General features: G+C 39.4%; 2 protein-coding genes across 4 annotated transcripts; one reads left to right on the top strand and one right to left on the bottom strand.

The window, feature by feature from the left end:
* Positions 1-36: 36 nt before the first annotated feature.
* Positions 37-18,817, bottom strand: LOC113133382 (forkhead box protein P2-like). The gene is made up of 17 exons (XM_026312173.1): positions 18,735-18,817; positions 8,651-8,756; positions 7,935-8,103; positions 5,960-6,061; positions 5,227-5,313; positions 4,912-5,014; positions 4,377-4,551; positions 3,843-3,947; positions 3,475-3,562; positions 3,123-3,260; positions 2,221-2,410; positions 2,059-2,129; positions 1,431-1,532; positions 1,221-1,342; positions 754-823; positions 508-644; positions 37-415 (listed from the first exon to the last, which is right to left on the bottom strand). The coding sequence occupies exons 3-17, from the start codon at positions 8,088-8,090 to the stop codon at positions 286-288; spliced, it is 1,776 nt and encodes a 591-aa protein (XP_026167958.1). The 5' UTR covers positions 8,091-8,103; positions 8,651-8,756; positions 18,735-18,817; the 3' UTR covers positions 37-285.
* ppp1r3ab (protein phosphatase 1, regulatory subunit 3Ab) lies at positions 10,643-17,398 on the top strand. Of its 3 annotated transcripts, XM_026312169.2 has the most exons (5): positions 10,643-10,771; positions 11,977-12,766; positions 13,052-13,134; positions 13,232-13,329; positions 13,772-17,398. In XM_026312169.2, the coding sequence occupies exons 2-5, from the start codon at positions 11,985-11,987 to the stop codon at positions 16,874-16,876; spliced, it is 4,068 nt and encodes a 1,355-aa protein (XP_026167954.1). In that variant the 5' UTR covers positions 10,643-10,771; positions 11,977-11,984; the 3' UTR covers positions 16,877-17,398. The 3 variants fall into 3 exon arrangements, with proteins under 3 accessions (XP_026167954.1, XP_026167953.1, XP_026167952.1); XM_026312168.2 differs by lacking the exon at positions 10,643-10,771 and having other exon boundaries at positions 11,600-12,766; positions 13,052-13,119; XM_026312167.2 differs by lacking the exon at positions 10,643-10,771 and having other exon boundaries at positions 11,600-12,766.
* Positions 18,818-19,517: the final 700 nt, after the last annotated feature.

The raw sequence follows: 19,517 nt of genomic DNA, 5'->3' as shown, positions 1-19,517 counted from the left end.
AGCACCTGCTTTGTTTTGTGTTTAAAATGGCAGGAGAAAACTCATACTGCTCCAGACATTTAGTCATACACTGAAACAGTAGCTCAATGTGTATTTGATCAAATATTAAATATTCTTTTTGGTGGGAATTTCAGGACGACTGGCACCGCAGAAGACCCATACAGTAAATAAAGTAGTGTACGTACTGTAAACTGCATGGCCTACATCCCTGAATGTTCAGCGAAGGCTTGTTTTACTGCTTCATGATTGATTATTTTTAGTCTGAGAACTTTATGCTGTCAAGGGTCATTCAGGATCAAACAAGTGCTCTTTGTCATTTTGACTCATGTCATGCTGCAGAGAAGCTGCTTTTACTGTGGGCCCCAGAGTCTGTTGGTCGTTTAGATTCAATGCTTCATTTTTAGGGAAGGGAGACCTGCACGAAGGGAAAAATTAGCACATTATTGCAGCATACCCACCGTTTTTTTTTTTTATTGATTTTGGGAGTTCAAAATGAAAATGACTTACTGCTGGATTTGGAAAGAGATGCTTTGATTACTGACACTGTTGCTGTTTGTTGCTTTGTTCTCCTGTATTTCACATCTGGAACGTCTGCTAACAGCCTCCTCATTAAATCCTGGCAATGATACCTCAGCCAGTGCCTTCTACAAAGAAGAATGATTAAACATCAAACTATGACCACAGGTCCAACTCATATAGTCAGGACGTTAGTGCTGCAGTTGCTTAAAGTGGTGCTCAAACACATACTCTCACCTGTAAACTGGTGTTGAGAACGGTCTCGAAAGCTGCATTGGAGGGCACGTTTTTCATCAGTGTTGGACTCCTGCAGAATAACAAAGGTTATGAAATTCCAAAAGAGGCATAATCCCTGTCTAATTCATTACCTTATTTTCTACAGCTTCTCTTCTACAAATGGCAACATGGTAAACAGAAAAGGTTTGAGGCAAAGTCGTTTTACGATGAGAAATAATTCAGTCAAGTCAGTTATCAGTTATGACCATCAATGATCATAGAGGCATTCAATCAAGAAACAAACATATACAACACTATAACTGCAATAAGGAACCTGTTCCCTGGTCTACAATCACTCCAGGGATTACAAATGAAGTATTTTCATTTATTGTTTTGGCACTATTAAAAATGTAACATTATTATTTTTTTAAATATATACAGATACCCTGAAACCAGCGCTGTGATGAACAGGAAGTGATCTTTTGTACCCTGTGATCTTCTGGGATCTCCTCCTCTGGTATTCCACCTCATCCACCGTCCACACTGCACCTTTCACGTTCTCCACACGCACAAAACACTTGTGCAGGCTCAGGTTGTGGCGCACTGCGTTCTGATCCAGAGGGAATCATGATTATTACTAAATGCAAGCTCCGTAACTCGGGTAAGACAGTGTTAATAATTATCTGTGGGTGTGATACCTTCCAGGTGGCAGCATTACGTCTGAAATAAGCAAACGTTCGTGTGAACCAGTTGTATATCTCATTCAGTGTTAGCTGCATGTCTGATGCTTCCATAATGGCCTGTACATGGAGAGAGAAAAAATTAAGTCGTCACGGGATCAAATTAAAGGTGTGACTGTTTCTCTTTCAGTGGAAAAAGAAGGGTCAAGACAGGCACCCATAACTCTGATGTATTCTTCTTTTAACATTTTGGTATATAGAAATTTTTAGGAGCTAATTATTGGCCTACACTTATGATCTTCAGCAACTAAAGATCATTTTCAGTTTCTATTCATTTGTAAATTCTTTTAATAATGAATCAATTAATCATTCAATCCTTTTAGTTTTCTCCAGTCAGTTCTCTAAAACCTAAAGACAGCTGCGTTAGACGACGAAGACAAACAATAAATATTCATATTTAAGAAAGTGCTGAGACCAGCAAATGCAAACTAGGAAAATTAAAATCTAAGTAAAAAATACAAAGTAGAAAAACATGAATATTAAACTGCAAATAACAAAATATTTACAAAGCAGTATATATAATAAAAATATATAATTTCTGTTTACATGTTTTAAAATAAGGAAATTCTTAAGTCACTGATTTTACCTGTCTTATCAGTGTTGCGTAGGTGAAGGGTGGTCTGATGTCAGTGTTTTTGTAAAGCTCATATTCATTTTCTGAAACAAAATAAAACAGTCAGTGAAAATGTGTAATTAATTCCTGTACCTATTTGCTGTGTGAACATAATGTAAACAGTGTTGTGTTTACCTGAAGACAGTGAGTAGACCAAAGGGTAGTGACGATGTCTCATGGCTCCAGCACCTGACGTGTGAGTGGGTGACCCTTCTTCACACCCTTGGGATGGAGAGATGACAGGGGCCAGAGGTTTGGGGGACACCTGGGCTGAGTCTGATGCACTCAGCGAGGGCAGATTGTTGGTGACGGCAGCTGAACTGAGCTGAGAGTGACACAAGTCAAGTTAACAAAGGAACGAGTGTAATGAAGGGAGTGACAGAGAAACAAAACAGAGGGAGATATTCAACAGACTGTAACAGAGCGATTTGATTCGCCTCTTCAGAGGTGATTCCACTAATACTGCAGGAAGAAGGAAGCCAATTATTGTTAATTATAGGGTGAAATTGTGTGGTGAATGTTGTGATTATGGTGCAATTTTTGCAAGATTAACAAATGATTAGCTCCCACATTATCAGAGTTTGTCGACTGTCTGAAAACACAATGGCAGCTGGGCAGTGAATAGAAGCACTCAGGACACATATCATGCAGTGACAGCTTGACAGATCAGAGAAAAGGCTCATGATGGAAAAACTTTTTTAAGAGATGCATTTATGAGATGGTATGATACCATTTCTGTGAGCAGGTTCATGTTTTTCTCACCTTTGCCTCAAGCACATGTACCCCTGCCCATGTTTTTTGTTTCTAAGAAAATGCCAACACATTTTTGCAACTCATCCAAGTGTGAAAGTTCACCAGGTCAATAACAGCCTTGCAGTATCTTCATCAGTGCTAGAGAAGATGAGATTGCAGCCTGTCATGTTATTTTCACTCTCCACAGCATATTTGGAGTTTTGCTTACAGCTCTGAACTGCTGAACAGTTCACAGCTCATTTACTCCTTCTTCGTTCACACAGCTATTACTGCACACTACGTACCTGTAGACCGTGTGGGTCAGCAGCTGTGTCAGACTGTGCCGACTGTAGACTCTTGGGTGCAGAGAGTGGCTGAGCTTCTATAGACGGCAGACCCAGGTGAGCCATCATGGCTCGCAGACGCTCCCGTTCTTTGCAGAGCTGTTAGATGAAATTAAGGAGGGGAGAGGAAATCAGAGTGGACCGTACTGAATCAAAATCACTGAACACAGATTACTAAAAGAGAAGTCTTTGAACCAGCCACATTTTGCAGAATAGAATTTCCTTAGCACAGAACAGGTTTACAGGCCACTGGCACATTCAAACATCAGTCCTAACTTTTCTTCTTGGACAACTTTGCAGGATTTTTGCCCACCTGAAGCTCAAGCTGTTGGACCACCTGCATTTGGACTCTGCACTGGGCTGTACTTCTGTCATCCAGAGTATGTTCACTGTTTATGTGCCTGCAAAACACACAGGTGCTCTAATAAAATTCCTCTTTTAAAAATATGCTTTTTCTTACACTAATATAAAAAGTAATTGCTCTGTCACACAGATATAAACTGTACTTGGAGTGTGGATTTACAGCAACCAAAAAAGATTCCAAGCTGCAAATATTGTAGCTGCAGTTTGCACTGTTCATGTTTATTTCTGATCTATGCTCTATGCAGAGGGTCAGTATTTGGCACAGAAGAAAATCCTTTGCAGTCCAAAGAAAAGCATTAGGATGGTGTTAAAACCTACTTGATAAACTGGCTGAAGTTTTCACAGACTGACTCACATCCAGGCCAGTTACACACACCATGACCATAGAGGACGTGTGTGGCAACATGATCATCTCTACTGCCACTAGACATGAAGGAACAGAAGGATATTAAAAGAACTAGCATTATTAGAAACCACAATGGCCCGTACAACAAAAAAATAAAATAAGAGCAAATAAAACAGATGTAAGATTTGTTTTCTGTTTAGGTAACAGAAATGACTGACAGAGGTGGATGGGGCACTGAACAATAAATGGAAAACTATTTACTTTTGATTTGGGACATGCATTCGTGTAAACTTTTTCTTTGTTGAACCACTTTATGTGGTGCAACACACAGCAGATAAATAAAACAAAATATGCTGTCCCAAGGGGAATTAAAAATGAAGTCTTGTTGAAAAAGCAAACATCTCAGCACCCGCACCTTAAGTGAGAGAAAGTGTCTACAGATGTCTTTGATGTGTACAAAAGGCAGTTCTCGAAATCTGTTTACAGCATGAGCAGACAGGCCTTACCATTCTGCCCTGCAAGGAGAAGACTGCTGGTCACAGGTCTGTCTCCCTGCAACTTTTGCTGACAGTACGTCGTTAGCAGAAGAGCCGCGGTTGCCCTTCATTGTGGTTTTATCTTCAGCTAATCCATTTGTTAGCTCCTTCCAGATCAGCTGCATCTCTGCACGGCTGAGACCACCTAACACATCAAGAAACACAGACTACTGGAATTTTTAAGTCTAAAGGTGAGTTGTTTTGTGATGCTCAGGTAAGAATGGACTTCATTTATAAAAGTAAGGTTTGAGGAATTTGAGGGTCGATTGCTGTTCACACGTATACGTTTTCATCACATTCACTGTAATTCAGGAATAATTCTGGATTTATTCTTTACTTCACATTATTAACATCTCATTGAGTTTGGTGCAGTTACAAAACTGAATGTAACATTCCTGTGTGTTGGTGTGTGTAACAAAACTGTATCATCATTTTCATAAACAGATGCGGCACCGAAGAGATTGAAGAAAGAGAGTAAAAGTGAAACTAAATGAAGACGAGTGACCTGGAGAGAGGGCAGGAGAGGACGGGACTGGTCTCTGCGCATGGAGGAGCTGCTGCTGCTGGAGGTGGAGAAGCTGCTGAAACACAAGCTGCTGTGCAGGGAGCTGGAGGACAGAGAAAAGGAGGTAGCATTCACCAAAAACTCAGCTCATGCTCTCTTTTCTTCTTTTAGTTGACCAGATATTCATTCAGAGTCAACCTGGCGTCCTTCAACAATTACTTCAGTTGGTATGCTAATTTCCAACTTTGAAGTCTAATTTTCCAAAAGAAAGATGACCTGACTAAATAAAACAAGAGACCACATATGACCCTGTACCTCTTTGAGGTTCTTGCTGGGTTGCTGCTGAAGCAGTTGCAACTGAATCTGTTGTTGGTGCTTCTTGTAAATCTCTTTCAGATGTTGCTAAGCAAAGGGTGATAAAACATTGTTGAATTTACATTTACCTCTCTCATGCAACTTAAAGTTACATAATGCAATAGGCTATACAAAAAGTAATACATTACCTTACAATGTACTATTACTGTTACAGACGTCTTGACTCGAAATTTATTACAATAAGTTAAACATTCTCTTAAGCAAACATAACAATAGGTAAGGCTAAATGTCAGATAAATTAAAATGCCTAAGTATTTTAAAATAGATATATATATATATATATATATATATATATATATATATATATATATATATGTTTTTATGTTCAATGAGAACAAAATAGGAATATTCTACAATCTAATCTACAAAAAATGAATACAAATACAAAAACTTTTAAATAATAATAAATTAATAATTATTTATTTTTAATTTTAGTGTGTTACAGTAATTTTAAATGTGGACAGGCCTGCTACATTCATACACACACCTACTTTAGAAGGCACAACTGCAGTAATGTATCTCTGTACTAGACAGCAGTTACTCTTAACATTACCAAAGTTATTTTCAGTCCAAAAATATGCCAAAACTAAGACTTTTTTCTGCAGAGTGCTGTATGTTAATGTATTAATATTAGTAGGTCTAGCAGCTGCCTTAGTATTGGTGGCCTAAATACCTGCTGGAGAAGAAGGGCTTGCTTCTGGTGTATCAGAGCCTGTAGCTGGCTGGGGGACAGAAGCTGCTGTATTTGCTGAGGAGCCATCATAGCCAGAAACACCTTCAACAATAAGAGTGAAGACAACAGGACAAGTGTGTGAGACAAAAGTGTCAGGTGTTAAACAGTAATAACCATCAAATGGGCGTTTTTTTTTTTGTTTTTTTTTCCCAATCCAATTACAAATAGCCCTGTCAACCTTTTGTGAACATCATCATGCTGGGTTGTGTCATTGACCCAAAATGAGATGGGAGATAGGCTGACCAGTTAATTAGCAACACAATTACATGCTTGTTGTGACTCCTAATAGAAGTGTACGGGTATTAATAAAGGCAAACACTCATGGAATAATAACTGATGTGGAGTATAACTGATCGAGTGACAAATAGCAGACTGATTGTCTTCTTTCAAACAAAGACAGCAGCAATTGCCATGACTGCATTAAGAGACAACACATGGCACTTAAAGACAATTTCCCAGATCTCAAAGTGACGTCTATCTAATGCTTGTTCTGTGTAACTACCCTCACTGTAGAATTTAACAGGTAAGTTAGGGTACACTGTACATTTTACACACACAGGTGACTTTTGATAGCATAAAAAAAAGAAAGTTGTCACATTTAAGAAGCTGGAAATCATAATAATACACTACTCTGTAATTCATATCACTATAAAGCAACTGTTTCAGCAGGAAATAAGGTCACACAGATAGAAGCAGTTCACGTCTATACACTGGATGCGTAGAAACAGGAATTATTCAGCCTCTTTCTACTGTTCATAACTGTCTAGTTGTTTTATAACAGGTGGTATTGCCTCAAAGCACTACATCACACAAGTCGCTAAAATATTACACCAGTATAGACATAAGGCATCAATGACAAATCAGTTCACAGCCTTTACACATATGGCAATTAACATTTTATATCTAGGCTAGAGAAAAGAAGTGGCAAATAGTAAACTCTATTGTTTGTAATACAATATATTAACATTTTTCACAGGTTTCTAACAATTTATTAAGAAAATTAATCAAATAATGATTAAAAAAAACACTGCATAAATTATTTGAAAAATGTAACAATTGTATATAGTTTTAAAGATGGTGCCGACATACAGCTGGCTTCATTATCATGCTTTATAAATCACTGGGTAACCATTCAGGTACATTACAGATCGATGCCCTTTGCTTTTATTTTCCCAGAAAACACAGTCTTCCCTTCAAACAGTCTTGACTTTGTAAAGTTTGCAGGAATATTTTTAATATCACAAGCCATGATTATGCTTTGAACACTGGAATCACACTCTGGCAGACAGGTTGCAATGGTGGTGTTATGACACTCACTTACTAAAGACATTTTGTTAGCGGCAATGTTTGAAAATCCACCTCACACAGTTGTAGTGCTAAGTTTTCTGTGATGTTGTTAAAATTCTTGAAGGCCATTACAAGTACAGATTTACAAAAGAAAAGAGCAAAAGAAAACTGACAGAATGAAAGGACAGACTGAAGGAAACAGCACTGACCAGACGTTCATTATCTCGATTGTTTCATTGATCCCCTAGATAAAGATTCCAGGGATGGAATCACAACAGACAGCCATAAAATGATATTGGACATTGCTTATTTGCCTTTCACTTGCATCTGTTTGGCCTTTTTCTGTGGACAATTATTCCTCCCTGGCTCTGACTCTCAAACTAATAATGAAGGACAAACATAGTTCTGTGTGTCAACTCCTAACTTGCATCAGATCTCATATGAAGTCCCTGCCACTGTCAACAGAGTTGCAGGCTCTGGGTCTGGTGTCCATCCAGTATGGAGTTGAAATGTGGTACTTCTCTTGGCATCTGCCTAAAACTTCTATTTCCCGCTTATGAAGAGGAGGAGGGCATGAGGGAAGAAGAGGAGGATGAGGAGTAGGAGGAGGATAATGTAGATACCTTACCTGTTTATAGTGAAGACTCTGCCAGTTTTCTCCGCTCACTCCACTGCAGGATTCCCCATTAGTTACTCTCTCTCCGGCACCGTTGTGTGTGTGGCTGAGGAGGCTGCTGGCTGGGGTTTGACGGGCTGCAGTGGGACTGAGAGGAGACTCAGGCATTCCAGCTGAAGTCCTAAAAGAAAACCAAGCTCTGAGACTAAAACATGCTAGGGTTTAGCATCCCTGCTAAATTACTCTTCAGTGTGTCTTTGCACTAAAAACAGGGCATGAAACAACTTTTTTTGTGCAATACCAAAGACAGGCATGCTCACTGAGGTGCTGCTGGCTAATGGAACATACAATGATAAATAGATAAATAGATTTTATTTACTTTATTTATCCCCAAGAGAGATATTCCAGCTGCAATTGAAATAAACAATAAATAAATATTTTACAAAGAATGTGATCAATATTTTTTTTTTCGATTTCTTATATGCAGGACACAAAAGTTAATCAAAGCTTACCTGGAGTTTTTCAAAGCAAAGTTTTGTCCTATCATCATACATTATGTGCTGCGTGACATAGAAATAATGAGGTAAAAAAATATTCTACACATAATGAAAAGAAAAATAAAACTAGAGAACTTATTACCTCTTAAACTGTGCACAAATAGAAGCTGAATGAAGTAAGACCTGGTCACATAGAAAGCGTTCAGTCAGAATGGTGTTAAAGCTACATACCGTTAAGATGAAGAGCCGAATTCAGTGCAGCCAGGGGGAGTTGATGTCTACAAGTCATGCAGTTTAGAGTGAGGATGGGAGAGAACTGATGGAGTTGTGAGTCTACCTGAGGGGGAGGAGTCACAGCATCAGTCAGTAAATTAGACTGTGAGAATAGCAGTTCATTCTCAGGAAGCGAACAAGAGAAAAAACAAACAGTTACAAATGAGCCAGAGCTGTAAATAATATTTGTTTTAAAGGGGTTTCAAAGTTCCAGTTCTGTATGTGTGTTGACATTTATTGTGCAGCTTTTTCTTCTGCATGTGTAAAAAAAGTCTTAGTGCAAATTTGCACTAATTAGTCAACATCACTTCTACGAAGGTGAGATGAGAAGCTTTTTTGTTTACTGTACACTGCAATAATGTGAAATATAATTTATATTGTAAAATGATAGACAGTTGTCAGTTCAGTAGTAGGAATGCATTTGCATTTTTGTAGACATTACTCAGTTGATATTTGTAGATGTACAGGTACACAATCCAATAAGGAAAAACACAAAATGCCTCAAAACAAGCATCGTTTATTGTCTTTCAAAGCAAAGGCTCCTTTTTTCTTGAGAAAGGACAAATATATTTGTCTGTGACTTTATTTAGATATGCACAATCTAAGAGTTGTGAACAACAAAAAGAGCTCTGCAGCTACACAACTGTCAAACTGTTATCAAAGGGCTATTTACAGTAGTGTCTGCACTTTTATTATAATAGCTTATCAGTACGTCTATTAAAAACAAATAGAAGTGTTTTAATTTGGGCTGCTGTCAAAAGCAAAGTGTAAAAGTTCAACACAGCTACATTGGCAGAAACACCTGAAATGACTCTGACAATAAAGTTTGTACAGGACATTTCAACTCAGTCACCTCTTCATGTTTTAACCATAATCATCCAGCGTGTTCATTCTTCTTGACTCATGTTGCTATCTCGTAATACACACACTTTATTACAAATATGTTTTACAGACTGCAAGTTCACAATGAAAGACGAGGGCGAGGAAGTCAATGTAAGAAAGAAAAACCTCTGACTATATTATTTCATATTTTACATCCTTTTATGTTCACGTTTTTTAATGTTTCCTGACATAAGAAGTGGTCAATACATGTAAAAGATTATACTATTTACATCATGTAATTATGGACTGCTGCTACATTTAGTATTGATATATTTACATAAGTGACAGCTGAGCAAAGAGCCAGCGAGAGCCTCATTTTTCTTTTCATACAAAATGCCTTAAAGCAGGAATGACTGCAGGTCAGTTATTGATTGAATGGTAGACACTGTTACCAAGGTAACTTTCTGCCACCTACTGGATTAGTGTTTACCTGCCCTCCATTTTGTACAGGAGGGATTAGTAATACACATTTTTTCTGTATATTTTGTACCTTTCTGGATATTCCACCTTGACATTATAATCCTTCAGGACACTTCAGTAGTGAAATTAAAAGCCAGTTTTGTAAGGCAATGGTTTTATTAACTCTTTACTGATTGGAGACATACACCAGCAGGGTCGCACTTGTCCTGCACTTGTCATGAACCTGCTGTCATATGACTCTTTCATGCCTTTTACTACTGGATCATTTATCTTCCAGCAGTGAAGCCTGGTGGTCAGGGGTTGACTGTCATTCTCTCTCCCAGCTGTAGCCTTCCCAAATGAGCCTGGTCGACTCTCATGAAAATAGCAGCTTCTCATCCAAGTGGGGAACTGTAAGCAGCCCACAGTGACGCTCCAAGGTTGATAGTGAGATTCAGCACAGCCTAAAGAACTCATCTGATACCTTCTTGGTTCCTGTAGAAGACAGTGTGGTTCCACCCAGCCCAAAGGTCTACTCTCACCTAACCTTCCCAGGAAGAGGCTGCTCTCCAACCAAGCCAGACACTGAGCCACTTTGACAGATCGTTCCCTTTTGCTCCGTCCTCTAGCTTTTCTGTACTGCCCAAAATTCCCCTGCTGGAAGTCTCTCACGTGAGCTTGGTGGACACCCCAGTAATGGCCCCGGCCGTCCTCACAGCGGCTCACCTTCACAAAGCAGTCATTCACAGACAAACTGTGTCGGACACTGTTCCTCCAGCCTGGACCTCGGCTCCTGAGGTATGGAAACTGCTCCTCCATTGCTCTGTAGATGGATGCCAGGTTGAGTTTCTGTAAGGGAGAGGACAGGATGACTTTGGAAATTAGGGCAGTGTAGGAGAGTGAGGGCTTTAAGAAGGGTTGTGTGTCCTTAGAGAAGAGAGTGTGTGAGGATCCCATCATTTTATCAGCAGAATGGTCTGGTTTGTTGAAGATGCCGGTGCTGGAAGTATCTGCCCTTGTAGCCATTTCTTGTAGATTAATTTCTCTGCTGCTTTCCTCTGTCTTAGATGCACTTATGAATTCATATCTCGCTTTTTCTTCTTGCATGTATGAAGTGTCTTCTAAATGTTGTCCTGCTCTTCCTTTCTCTGGTGTCATTGTTTTTTTTAATACTATAACTTCCTGGAACTGCAATGAAATGTAAAGTGTCCAGCCTGTATCAGATCCCACATCCTCTGACAGTTTGGTTCTTTCCTGTTGAACAAAATGCTTGAGAAAGATCTTAGCAACCCAGACACCCTTAAGATGCTTTTATACTGTTCATATCCAAGGCATGGTGATCACACCTGCAACACATCCTCCTTGCTCATTGTTAAAATATGTATTGTATTTGCTCATTCAGATTAAGAACTAACCACTTTGTCACAGCTGTGAGATAAACACAGGAAGCAGTACTAACATTACTGTCATCTGTAAAATCCTGGTATCCACACAGAAATCTTGATAAACTTTTACAGTTATTGCACCATCAGAGAGTCAGCGACTGGCAAAGGCCCGAACAGTATGCAAAGGCCATGTATTCTGTTTCAGTCCTCACATGACCCATTGTGAGCCAAAAGCAACAGAACACAAATAGCTGCCATGGTAAAGCTCATGCTTGTTGTACAAATAGCATTATAACTCTCCAGGGAGTAATAATTATAGTTACACAAGAAAAAGCTTCACATCATTTTCAGGTGTTGGTGCCGTTTTGCAGGACGGAAATTAGATAGTTGTCATTCTGAATGTTAGGTTATGTCTCTGAAATGCTCTGAGAATGATACTTTCTGCTCCTGAGCTTAAACTCCTACACATAGTTTAAGTCCCTTCTGGCCTATTTATAGTGTTGGCCCTTGCAACAATGTCATCTGTAACTTGACTCCATCTGTTCAGTCAGAGCATGTTGAATGTCAGTTGCCAGAAGCAGGAGCACTGCAGTTTATTTCCTGCCGACTCTCTCACAGAGAGCCCCATGGAGTTTGCGGGACAACCAAGACCTTTTGGGGTCTGTAACCTATTAGAAGTTCCAGGCCTCAGCTCCTTTGACGTGGACGATGATGAGGGTGAGGTGGTCATCGGCATCAGGCCCAAATCATCTCCTCTTCCACGGAGAAGGAGCTCTGTCACTGACGAGGACTCGGAGCCTGAGCCACCCTTGTGTGGTTCCAGGAGGGTTTCTTTTGCAGATGCCAAAGGCCTCAACTTGGTACAAGTCAAGGAGTTTGACACATGGGATGTACCCAAGCTGCCAGGATATGACTTTTGTGGTGAAGGTAAAGAGGCAGATGAATACTTCTTATCTCCTCTCACTTTCTCTGTACCGTTGTCTTCTGAGGAGCTATTTGTCAAAGTCCAGGACCAGAAAGTGGAGTTGGAGACAATCGAGTTGATTCCTGGGACCACAGTACTGAAAGGAGTGATCCGTGTCCTCAACATCTCCTTTACTAAGGCTGTATATGTCCGAACCACTTTGGACACTTGGTCCAGCCACTTCGACCTACTGGCAGAGTACATCCCCGGTTCTAGTGATGGTCAGACGGATGGTTTCTCCTTCAAGCTCACTCTAGTGCCCCCATTCGGGGAACAGGGAGCCAGAGTTGACTTTTGTCTGCGGTATGAAACTCCTGTGGGGACATTCTGGGCCAACAATAACAACAGGAACTTCATTCTCTTCTGTCATCGGAGAATAAAAGAGCAGAAAGAGAAACCACAGAAGGATAATGTGAACAAGAAAAGCTGCCTCAAGACTGTGAGGTGAGGCTATAAAGTCTTTAGGCACAATGTATTTAAGTATACAGGGGTTGTGCATCCATTCCAGGCTGTCAAAGAGAAAATAGCAGATTTTTATTTAAAAGAAAGAAAGAAAGCAAAACCAGTATGCAAACATTTTACACTGATAAACATATTTGAAGTATTTTTAATGAAAAGATTGATGTATCTTCACATTATCACATTATTATGATTTGTTAATAGTGGTAGTCACTAAACTGAGACTGACACAAATGACGTCAGACTGATCCTAATTTTATTAATCCACAGTCAGAACCTATCCTCTGTGGAAAACATTTCATCTATGGAAGGTTCATCTGAGGAAAATATTCCAACAGGTGAATATTTGTTTGGTAGGTTATTAAGTCATTTAAAATGATTGTGAAATTTAAAAACCATAAGTGTACTGGAGGAGCAGCTATAGTAGGAATGTAAACTGTCTTTTTCCAGTTGCGCCAAAACAAGAAGAGGAAGCGAATATTCCGAAAGCTGAACAAATCTTTGATGAATACTCAGTAACATCAGAGGACAGGGAGAAGACACTACAGGTGAGCAAAAAACCTGTGTGTGTGTGTGTGTGTGTGTGTTGAATTATGCCTTTTTTTGAAACTTGACTTTTATTTTTAGTCATGAACAAAGTTCAAAGACATCATGCTGTGTCTGAGGAACAGAAAACTTAACATGACCCTTGCGGCACTTTCTGAAAGACTGTCACATGACGAGCTAGAATAGCACCAGCATAACATACTAAGTGACACTTAGTTCATGTTGTTTACACCTCATTAGTGTCTCGTATTTTGCCGTGCATGCTATTTTATTGCAGTTTCATATTTTTTATTTACTTTAAAATGCAGTCAAGCACCATTTTTGCTAGAAGCATGTAGCTGTCTAACATGTAACTTTCAGTGTCACCCCACTCTCTCTTCTGTAAACAGCATAATTGTTGTGTGAGCAAACTGAAATTAATCTACCTCTGTTGTTGATGGACAGACTGAGAACAAACAAAACAGTAGCCAAAGAAGTCGCAGAAAGGCAGTGCAGATGGCTCGAGTGAGAGACTACTTTGCTCAGAGAAATGAAGGAGTGGATGAACCTGGAAGGGATGATGCAGCACAAGATGAAAACCCAGTGGAAAAGCACTCAAACATGCAGTCATTTTCTGAGGTGACCAGCAAATCAGATGGTTCCCTGTTTGTTTCTGAATCTCTGGAAACATGCAGCGAACCCCTCCTTGAAGTTCTACATGATACATCACAAGCACATGATTACACATCCAACAGTGAGCCAGAGAAATCTGAGAACAACAGTTTGCCTGACTCTGCCACATCACAGGGAGAGTGTGAGTGTGCCTCAGATATCTCAGACAAACCACTGCTTTCAAATGAGGAACCTGTTTCTACAGAACACGAGAATATCAACTTCTCTCTCTCTAAGACTGAGGGGAAAAGTCAGAAACCTGGCATGATTTATGAATGTACAACCAAAGCTGCAAATGAATTAGGTAACAGTGCTATTTCAGCAGTGAGCAATCAAGGCCCTGTTAGCCAGACCAGCAGCTTCACATTTGGCACTGTGGTGGCTCCACTGTATCATCAGGTGTTTGGCAGAATGGATAGTGAAAATCAGAGCACAGGTGGCAGCAGGAAACCTGTAGGGCATTCTCTAAATGCTAAGGACTTAACCCATATTAACCACCACACTGATAGAAGAGAGAGCAGTGACTGTGCAATTGCAAAAGACACTAAAAATAACATGGACAAAATCCAGGAAAATTGGATTAAGACTGAAGAACCAAACCAAAAATGCTTTGAAGCCATTCTAAATAGTCGTGCCATTGAAAAAGGAGAAGAGACAAGTTTGAGTGTGACAGCAAATAGCAGTCTGGAGCATGCAGACACCCCACAGGATCTGGGTGAAATTATACATTCAGATCAGAAATACACAGATACATGTGAAGCTCCAAAACCCATTTCTGTAGATACAGATGTACATTTGCACACTGTAGACAGTTTAAATGTGCATGTATTGAATACAGCAGCACCCAAAGAGAATTTATATCTCCAAGAGGAAGCACAAGAAGATGATGTGACCTCTGACTTCCAAAGCCAAGCTATAGCAGAGTCTGAAGAGCCACAGCATAAATGTTCACAAACTAAAACTACTCAAGATCAAACACTTGTAAACACTGAAAATAATGAAGTCATGTCTATTCTAGAAACTTCTTTTTTGCCACTGCAACCTCCTCATAGCACATCAGAATATGTTTGCGATGACACAGACCAAGAGATCAGCAGTAATGAAGAAAATAAATCAAACAAAGAAAATGACATCGATGAAACAACGACAATAATTGCAACCAATACCATTTCACAGGAGGATAGACTGTTAGGAGATTTACATGATTTAAATCCTACCCACATTTATAATTCTGCTACAGCAAAGGAAACAGCAAATAACATTGATTCTTGTCATGAAATGGTGCAGGAAAATGGATTTACGGCCCCTAAGACATCTCTGGAAACTCCAGAAAAAACGAATAATGTGGATGATCAAAATATATGGATGAATAATTTGTATGAAGATAAAACAAAACACTCAGGTGAGGTTGAGGTTGGTGAGGAGGGAGTTGAGTCAATGACAAAAGCAGATCACATGCATGGTGACATGTTTGCGGAGTTCAAAGACAGAAACACTTTAAAACATGAACCAATTATTTTGTCAGAAAAAATAGCGCATCATGAAATAGAAGCAAAAATGAAGGTTCAAGAAGATGAGAAGAATATATTCATAGTTGAAGAGAAAAGTGAGGCTATAGATTTTCAAGTGGAGGACACAGAAGCAGTGGACACAGAGGACACGGGGATAGAGTCCACTTTTGAAAATGGGAAGACGAAAAAGGAGGAAACAAAGGAAGAATTGATGGAGGAGATCCTATCTGTAGGAGGGAATGTAGCTGAGAATGCAGATGTTTTGGAGGACAAGCAGAGTACTGAAAGGCAAAAAACTGGTGAGATTGTGGGAGGAAGTGACAGAGAAGCTGCTGAGAAAGAATATGTTCAAGTCGTGCAAATGGAAACAACAGCTGCTGAGAAAGAGCTATCTGAGGAGACTGAAGTGGAAAAAACAGAGGAACAAGAGGAGATGGAGTTAGCGAAAGAAAAACATTTTAACGAGATGCAAGATGTCAGCATTGAAAGGACATATGTTCACCACGAAGAGGAGATAGAGGCAGAAGAAATGGAAATTGACTTGAAAAATGAAGAGGCAGCAGGTGTAGATTGGGAAAATGAAGCAGAGGAGAATTCAGATTACAAGGAAGAAATGCTATTTGATGAAGCAAGAGAGACAGACGATGTTTCTTTTCTGGTGAACAATGGGCAGGATAAGGTGATGAGTGACAAAGAAAATACAGGAAAGGGGCAAAATACAGAGATCACAACTGGAATGCCTTTTTATAAAGAGGAGGATTTTCAAAGCAATGAGAATGTTACAAGTGACCATTCAGAATCTGAAACTGAATCTGCTGCTGCAGACGGATGTTCACAAATTGTAACACATGAACCTGAAAATGACCAAACCAGCCATGACAGCTCTTCAGGGGAGTCTGACTCAGACGATGAGGTGGAGTTGTACATGCACTGCCTGAAGGCTGTTCACACTGGAGCACAAGTCCATAAAGACAGGAACAAAGAGACAGGTTTTCCTCCGAGCAAAAGGTCATCTGTAAGCAGAAGCCAACTACTACCCACACCTATGCCCCCCATCAGTGAGTCTCTGGATGAAGAACAACACCTCAGCTCCCTTCAGGACCATCATGAAGACATGGAGACAACAGATACTCAACGCACAGCTGCTCCTCTGTCTGTGTCAAGTGGACAAGAAGGCGTCAACAAAAACGCTTCATGGTGGAAAGAGACTTTTTCCTACAGCAGTGGCTCTAAACCATTGTTATACAGCACTTTATTTTTGGTGTTTTTAGTTGTGGCATACCATTATGATTTTCTTGCATGCTTTGGTCTGTATCTACTATCAGTGGTTTGGCTCTGCTGCCAAGGAGAGAGGCAGCCAGTTAAGAAAAACGACAGAGTAGGTTGAATTAAATTGCAAAAAATCAATTTCAGTTGAGACAATGATCAGCTAGGACTAATTTGTGAGTGTAAAAACAATTGGTGACTTGATACACAAAGTAGTTAGGTCTAGCAGATTTGAAATATTTTGTTTTTACTATGTACCATCATACTAATATTTCCATGATTAGTAACAATCTAAATAGAAGAATGAATCAACTGTGTAGGAATAGTGACTAAAAATGGGCATTGATTTCAAGTATATATGACACATATCAGAATAATACTGTATTTTCCCTATGGGAGGATGTTAACTCTCTGTTGTTGAGAGTATGAACCAATTTTCTTAATGCTTTACTGTACATAAACGTCAGTGTTGACTCAGCCAGCAGGCTGCGGACCACTTCACGCTGATGAGTTCTGCAGTGTCCATGCATTTTTGAGGTGTAAAGAAAGCTCAGTGTGCTGTGTGTAAGGATACATAAAATCGTAGCAGTTTTGTAGGTTACATTTGCTCATCACAGGATTTAATAAATGGCACTATAAACAATTTGTTCAATGATTTTGTTTTTTTGTTACTAATAGTGTTCACAGCACTAGTAACAATAGTAGTAGCTAAAAATGAATAACAGAGGGAGCAGAATTTATTTACATTTCTGCTGCTTAATATCTACTGTGTGCAGGAGAGGTACACCAACTTCACGGGTTTGCAAAAACTGGACAAATCAAATATTTTATCAAATGATGTTGCTAACTGAAAAGTTGGGGGATCATTGAAGTTATTACAATCCATCCTGAGGCGGACATCATTGTGTATTTGTTGAGACATTTCACTAAAGAACACAAATGTGAACCTCATGGTGACATTAGAAAAGTCAGAGGACCAGGAAAGTCACCTGAGAATTTTCTGGTCTCTACTGACCATGAATCTCTACCCAGAATTGACCACTGGTGGACGGACCAACAGACAGACATTTAACATCATTCTGCTAGTGTAGCTAAAAAAAATAGGTCAATGCATCAGTGAACAACAAAATTAGAGAATGTCCACAAATCTGGATTTATGTTGTTCCTGTGATTAATTGGACTGCACACAGATTTACTTGCATACACATAAAAAGAAGGGTAGCTAGAAGTAAATTTTATTTTCCTCTGAAAGTCTGTAGATTAATTGAACTTTAATTTGAACCCATGATCAGTGTTTTACAACATGAATGCCATCAGGTGTATGTCACGTTAGAATCATACCCTGAAACTCTACAAGAACACGGAAACTGGATTCAATTCTTATTTGTTTTTCTGTTGTGTTGAAATCTGGTTATCTCGAGCTGCATTCTGAGCAAATCAGGTGCCTTGTTATCACCAGTTATCAGTTTTAAAATATGTTTGGTATTGAGGTGAACAACATTAACCTTTCATACTATTTAGAGGACATGCACAGAGTTTTTAAGTTGCAGAAGGAAAATCAATATTTACACAGGAACAAGTAACTTCTGGGACAGAATACAGGGTGATAGTTTTTAAGGATTAATGCTCATCTTGTTCTGTCCTTATCTTCGTCTGAGAAAGAATGACTGGCTTCTTTCCAAGATGAAGTTGTTCCAAATAGAGAACAGACCTTGACCCAAGTCCATGTACATTTCTGACATTCTGTCTTTAGTGTCAGTCCTTAGCAATAAATATGTAAAAGCAGGCTGCCCTTTTGACAGTTTTTAGTGTTTGTATTTCTTGAGTAGATGTGTTAGTTTAATAATTTTATATCAGAATAAACAGGACTAGACTGGGACAAAAAGGCCCTGTCATTTTTTGTCCCAGACAAACCACCACAATCCGTCAGATACCACCCGAGCTGATTATTAAATGGACAAATCTACCAGTGTACTCACTCGCTGTTGATTGACTCCCAGTATAAAAATATACCAGTGGGCTGCTGTCCTTGCTTTATGGGTCAGTTATTAAGCAGAGCATTATTCTTAAATTAAAAACAAGAAAATAATTCATAACCCCCCCATCCCCAGAGTGTGTCGGCCTACTAGGAAAATGCATGATATTCCAGATTACCAGTCTACCAGTGAGAATGAACAAGCTGAGAGTCAGATAAAGTCACTCTAGCACGTCCTGTTTGAACTTTGGCTTTTAGCTGTGTTTTCAGCCAAACACAGCTGCAGCAATGTACTCGCCAGGGGATTCCAAGGCAGTCCACTGTGAGGATTACCACTGCCTTTTGCCAGATAAACATTTTCAGCCACACAAAGAAACACAGTATGATTTATAACAATCATAGCAGACATACTTCTGTAAGTGTGGCTATATGGTTTGTTTACTTTTTAAACATGAAATCACCTGTAATTTGGCCTGAAGGGATAGGTGTTGCCCATGCAACAACACCAGTGAGAATAATTATTGATTTAGAATAGCACTATCGGTGGAGCTTATTTGGCCATGTGTCATCAGAGTATGTTTGCTGACCCCTAACCTTGTTGACTACATATTCTGGTGGTGACAGTAGAATTTAATAGCTACTGCAGCAAGCCAACTGCCTTTTATTATTAATACACACCAGCATTTGCATAGTTTTATGATGTAATTACACCCCAATCAGGACAGTTTCATGGTGCAACAAGCAGGTGTATCTGCAGCTACAGTAAATAAACACCACAGTAGCTATC

The sequence above is a fragment of the Mastacembelus armatus genome, chromosome 6, assembly GCF_900324485.2.
Source record: "Mastacembelus armatus chromosome 6, fMasArm1.2, whole genome shotgun sequence".
Classification (NCBI taxonomy): domain Eukaryota; kingdom Metazoa; phylum Chordata; class Actinopteri; order Synbranchiformes; family Mastacembelidae; genus Mastacembelus; species Mastacembelus armatus.
This window is presented reverse-complemented; position numbering and strand designations above follow the sequence as displayed.

Excerpts from the sequence above, each read along its gene's own strand:
- LOC113133382 (XM_026312173.1), bottom strand. The coding sequence starts at position 8,090 with ATGCCTGAGTCTCCTCTCAGTCCCACTGCAGCCCGTCAAACCCCAGCC. Across the intron at positions 3,948-4,376 it reads TCTCCTTGCAGGGCAGAATG|TGGCAGTAGAGATGATCATG; the intron begins GTAAGGCCTGTC and ends CTTCATGTCTAG. Across the intron at positions 2,411-3,122 it reads CTGACCCACACGGTCTACAG|CTCAGTTCAGCTGCCGTCAC; the intron begins GTACGTAGTGTG and ends TGTCACTCTCAG.
- ppp1r3ab (XM_026312167.2), top strand. The coding sequence starts at position 11,913 with ATGTTGAATGTCAGTTGCCAGAAGCAGGAGCACTGCAGTTTATTTCCT. Across the intron at positions 13,135-13,231 it reads AACAGGTGAATATTTGTTTG|TTGCGCCAAAACAAGAAGAG; the intron begins GTAGGTTATTAA and ends GTCTTTTTCCAG. Across the intron at positions 13,330-13,771 it reads ACAGGGAGAAGACACTACAG|ACTGAGAACAAACAAAACAG; the intron begins GTGAGCAAAAAA and ends GTTGATGGACAG.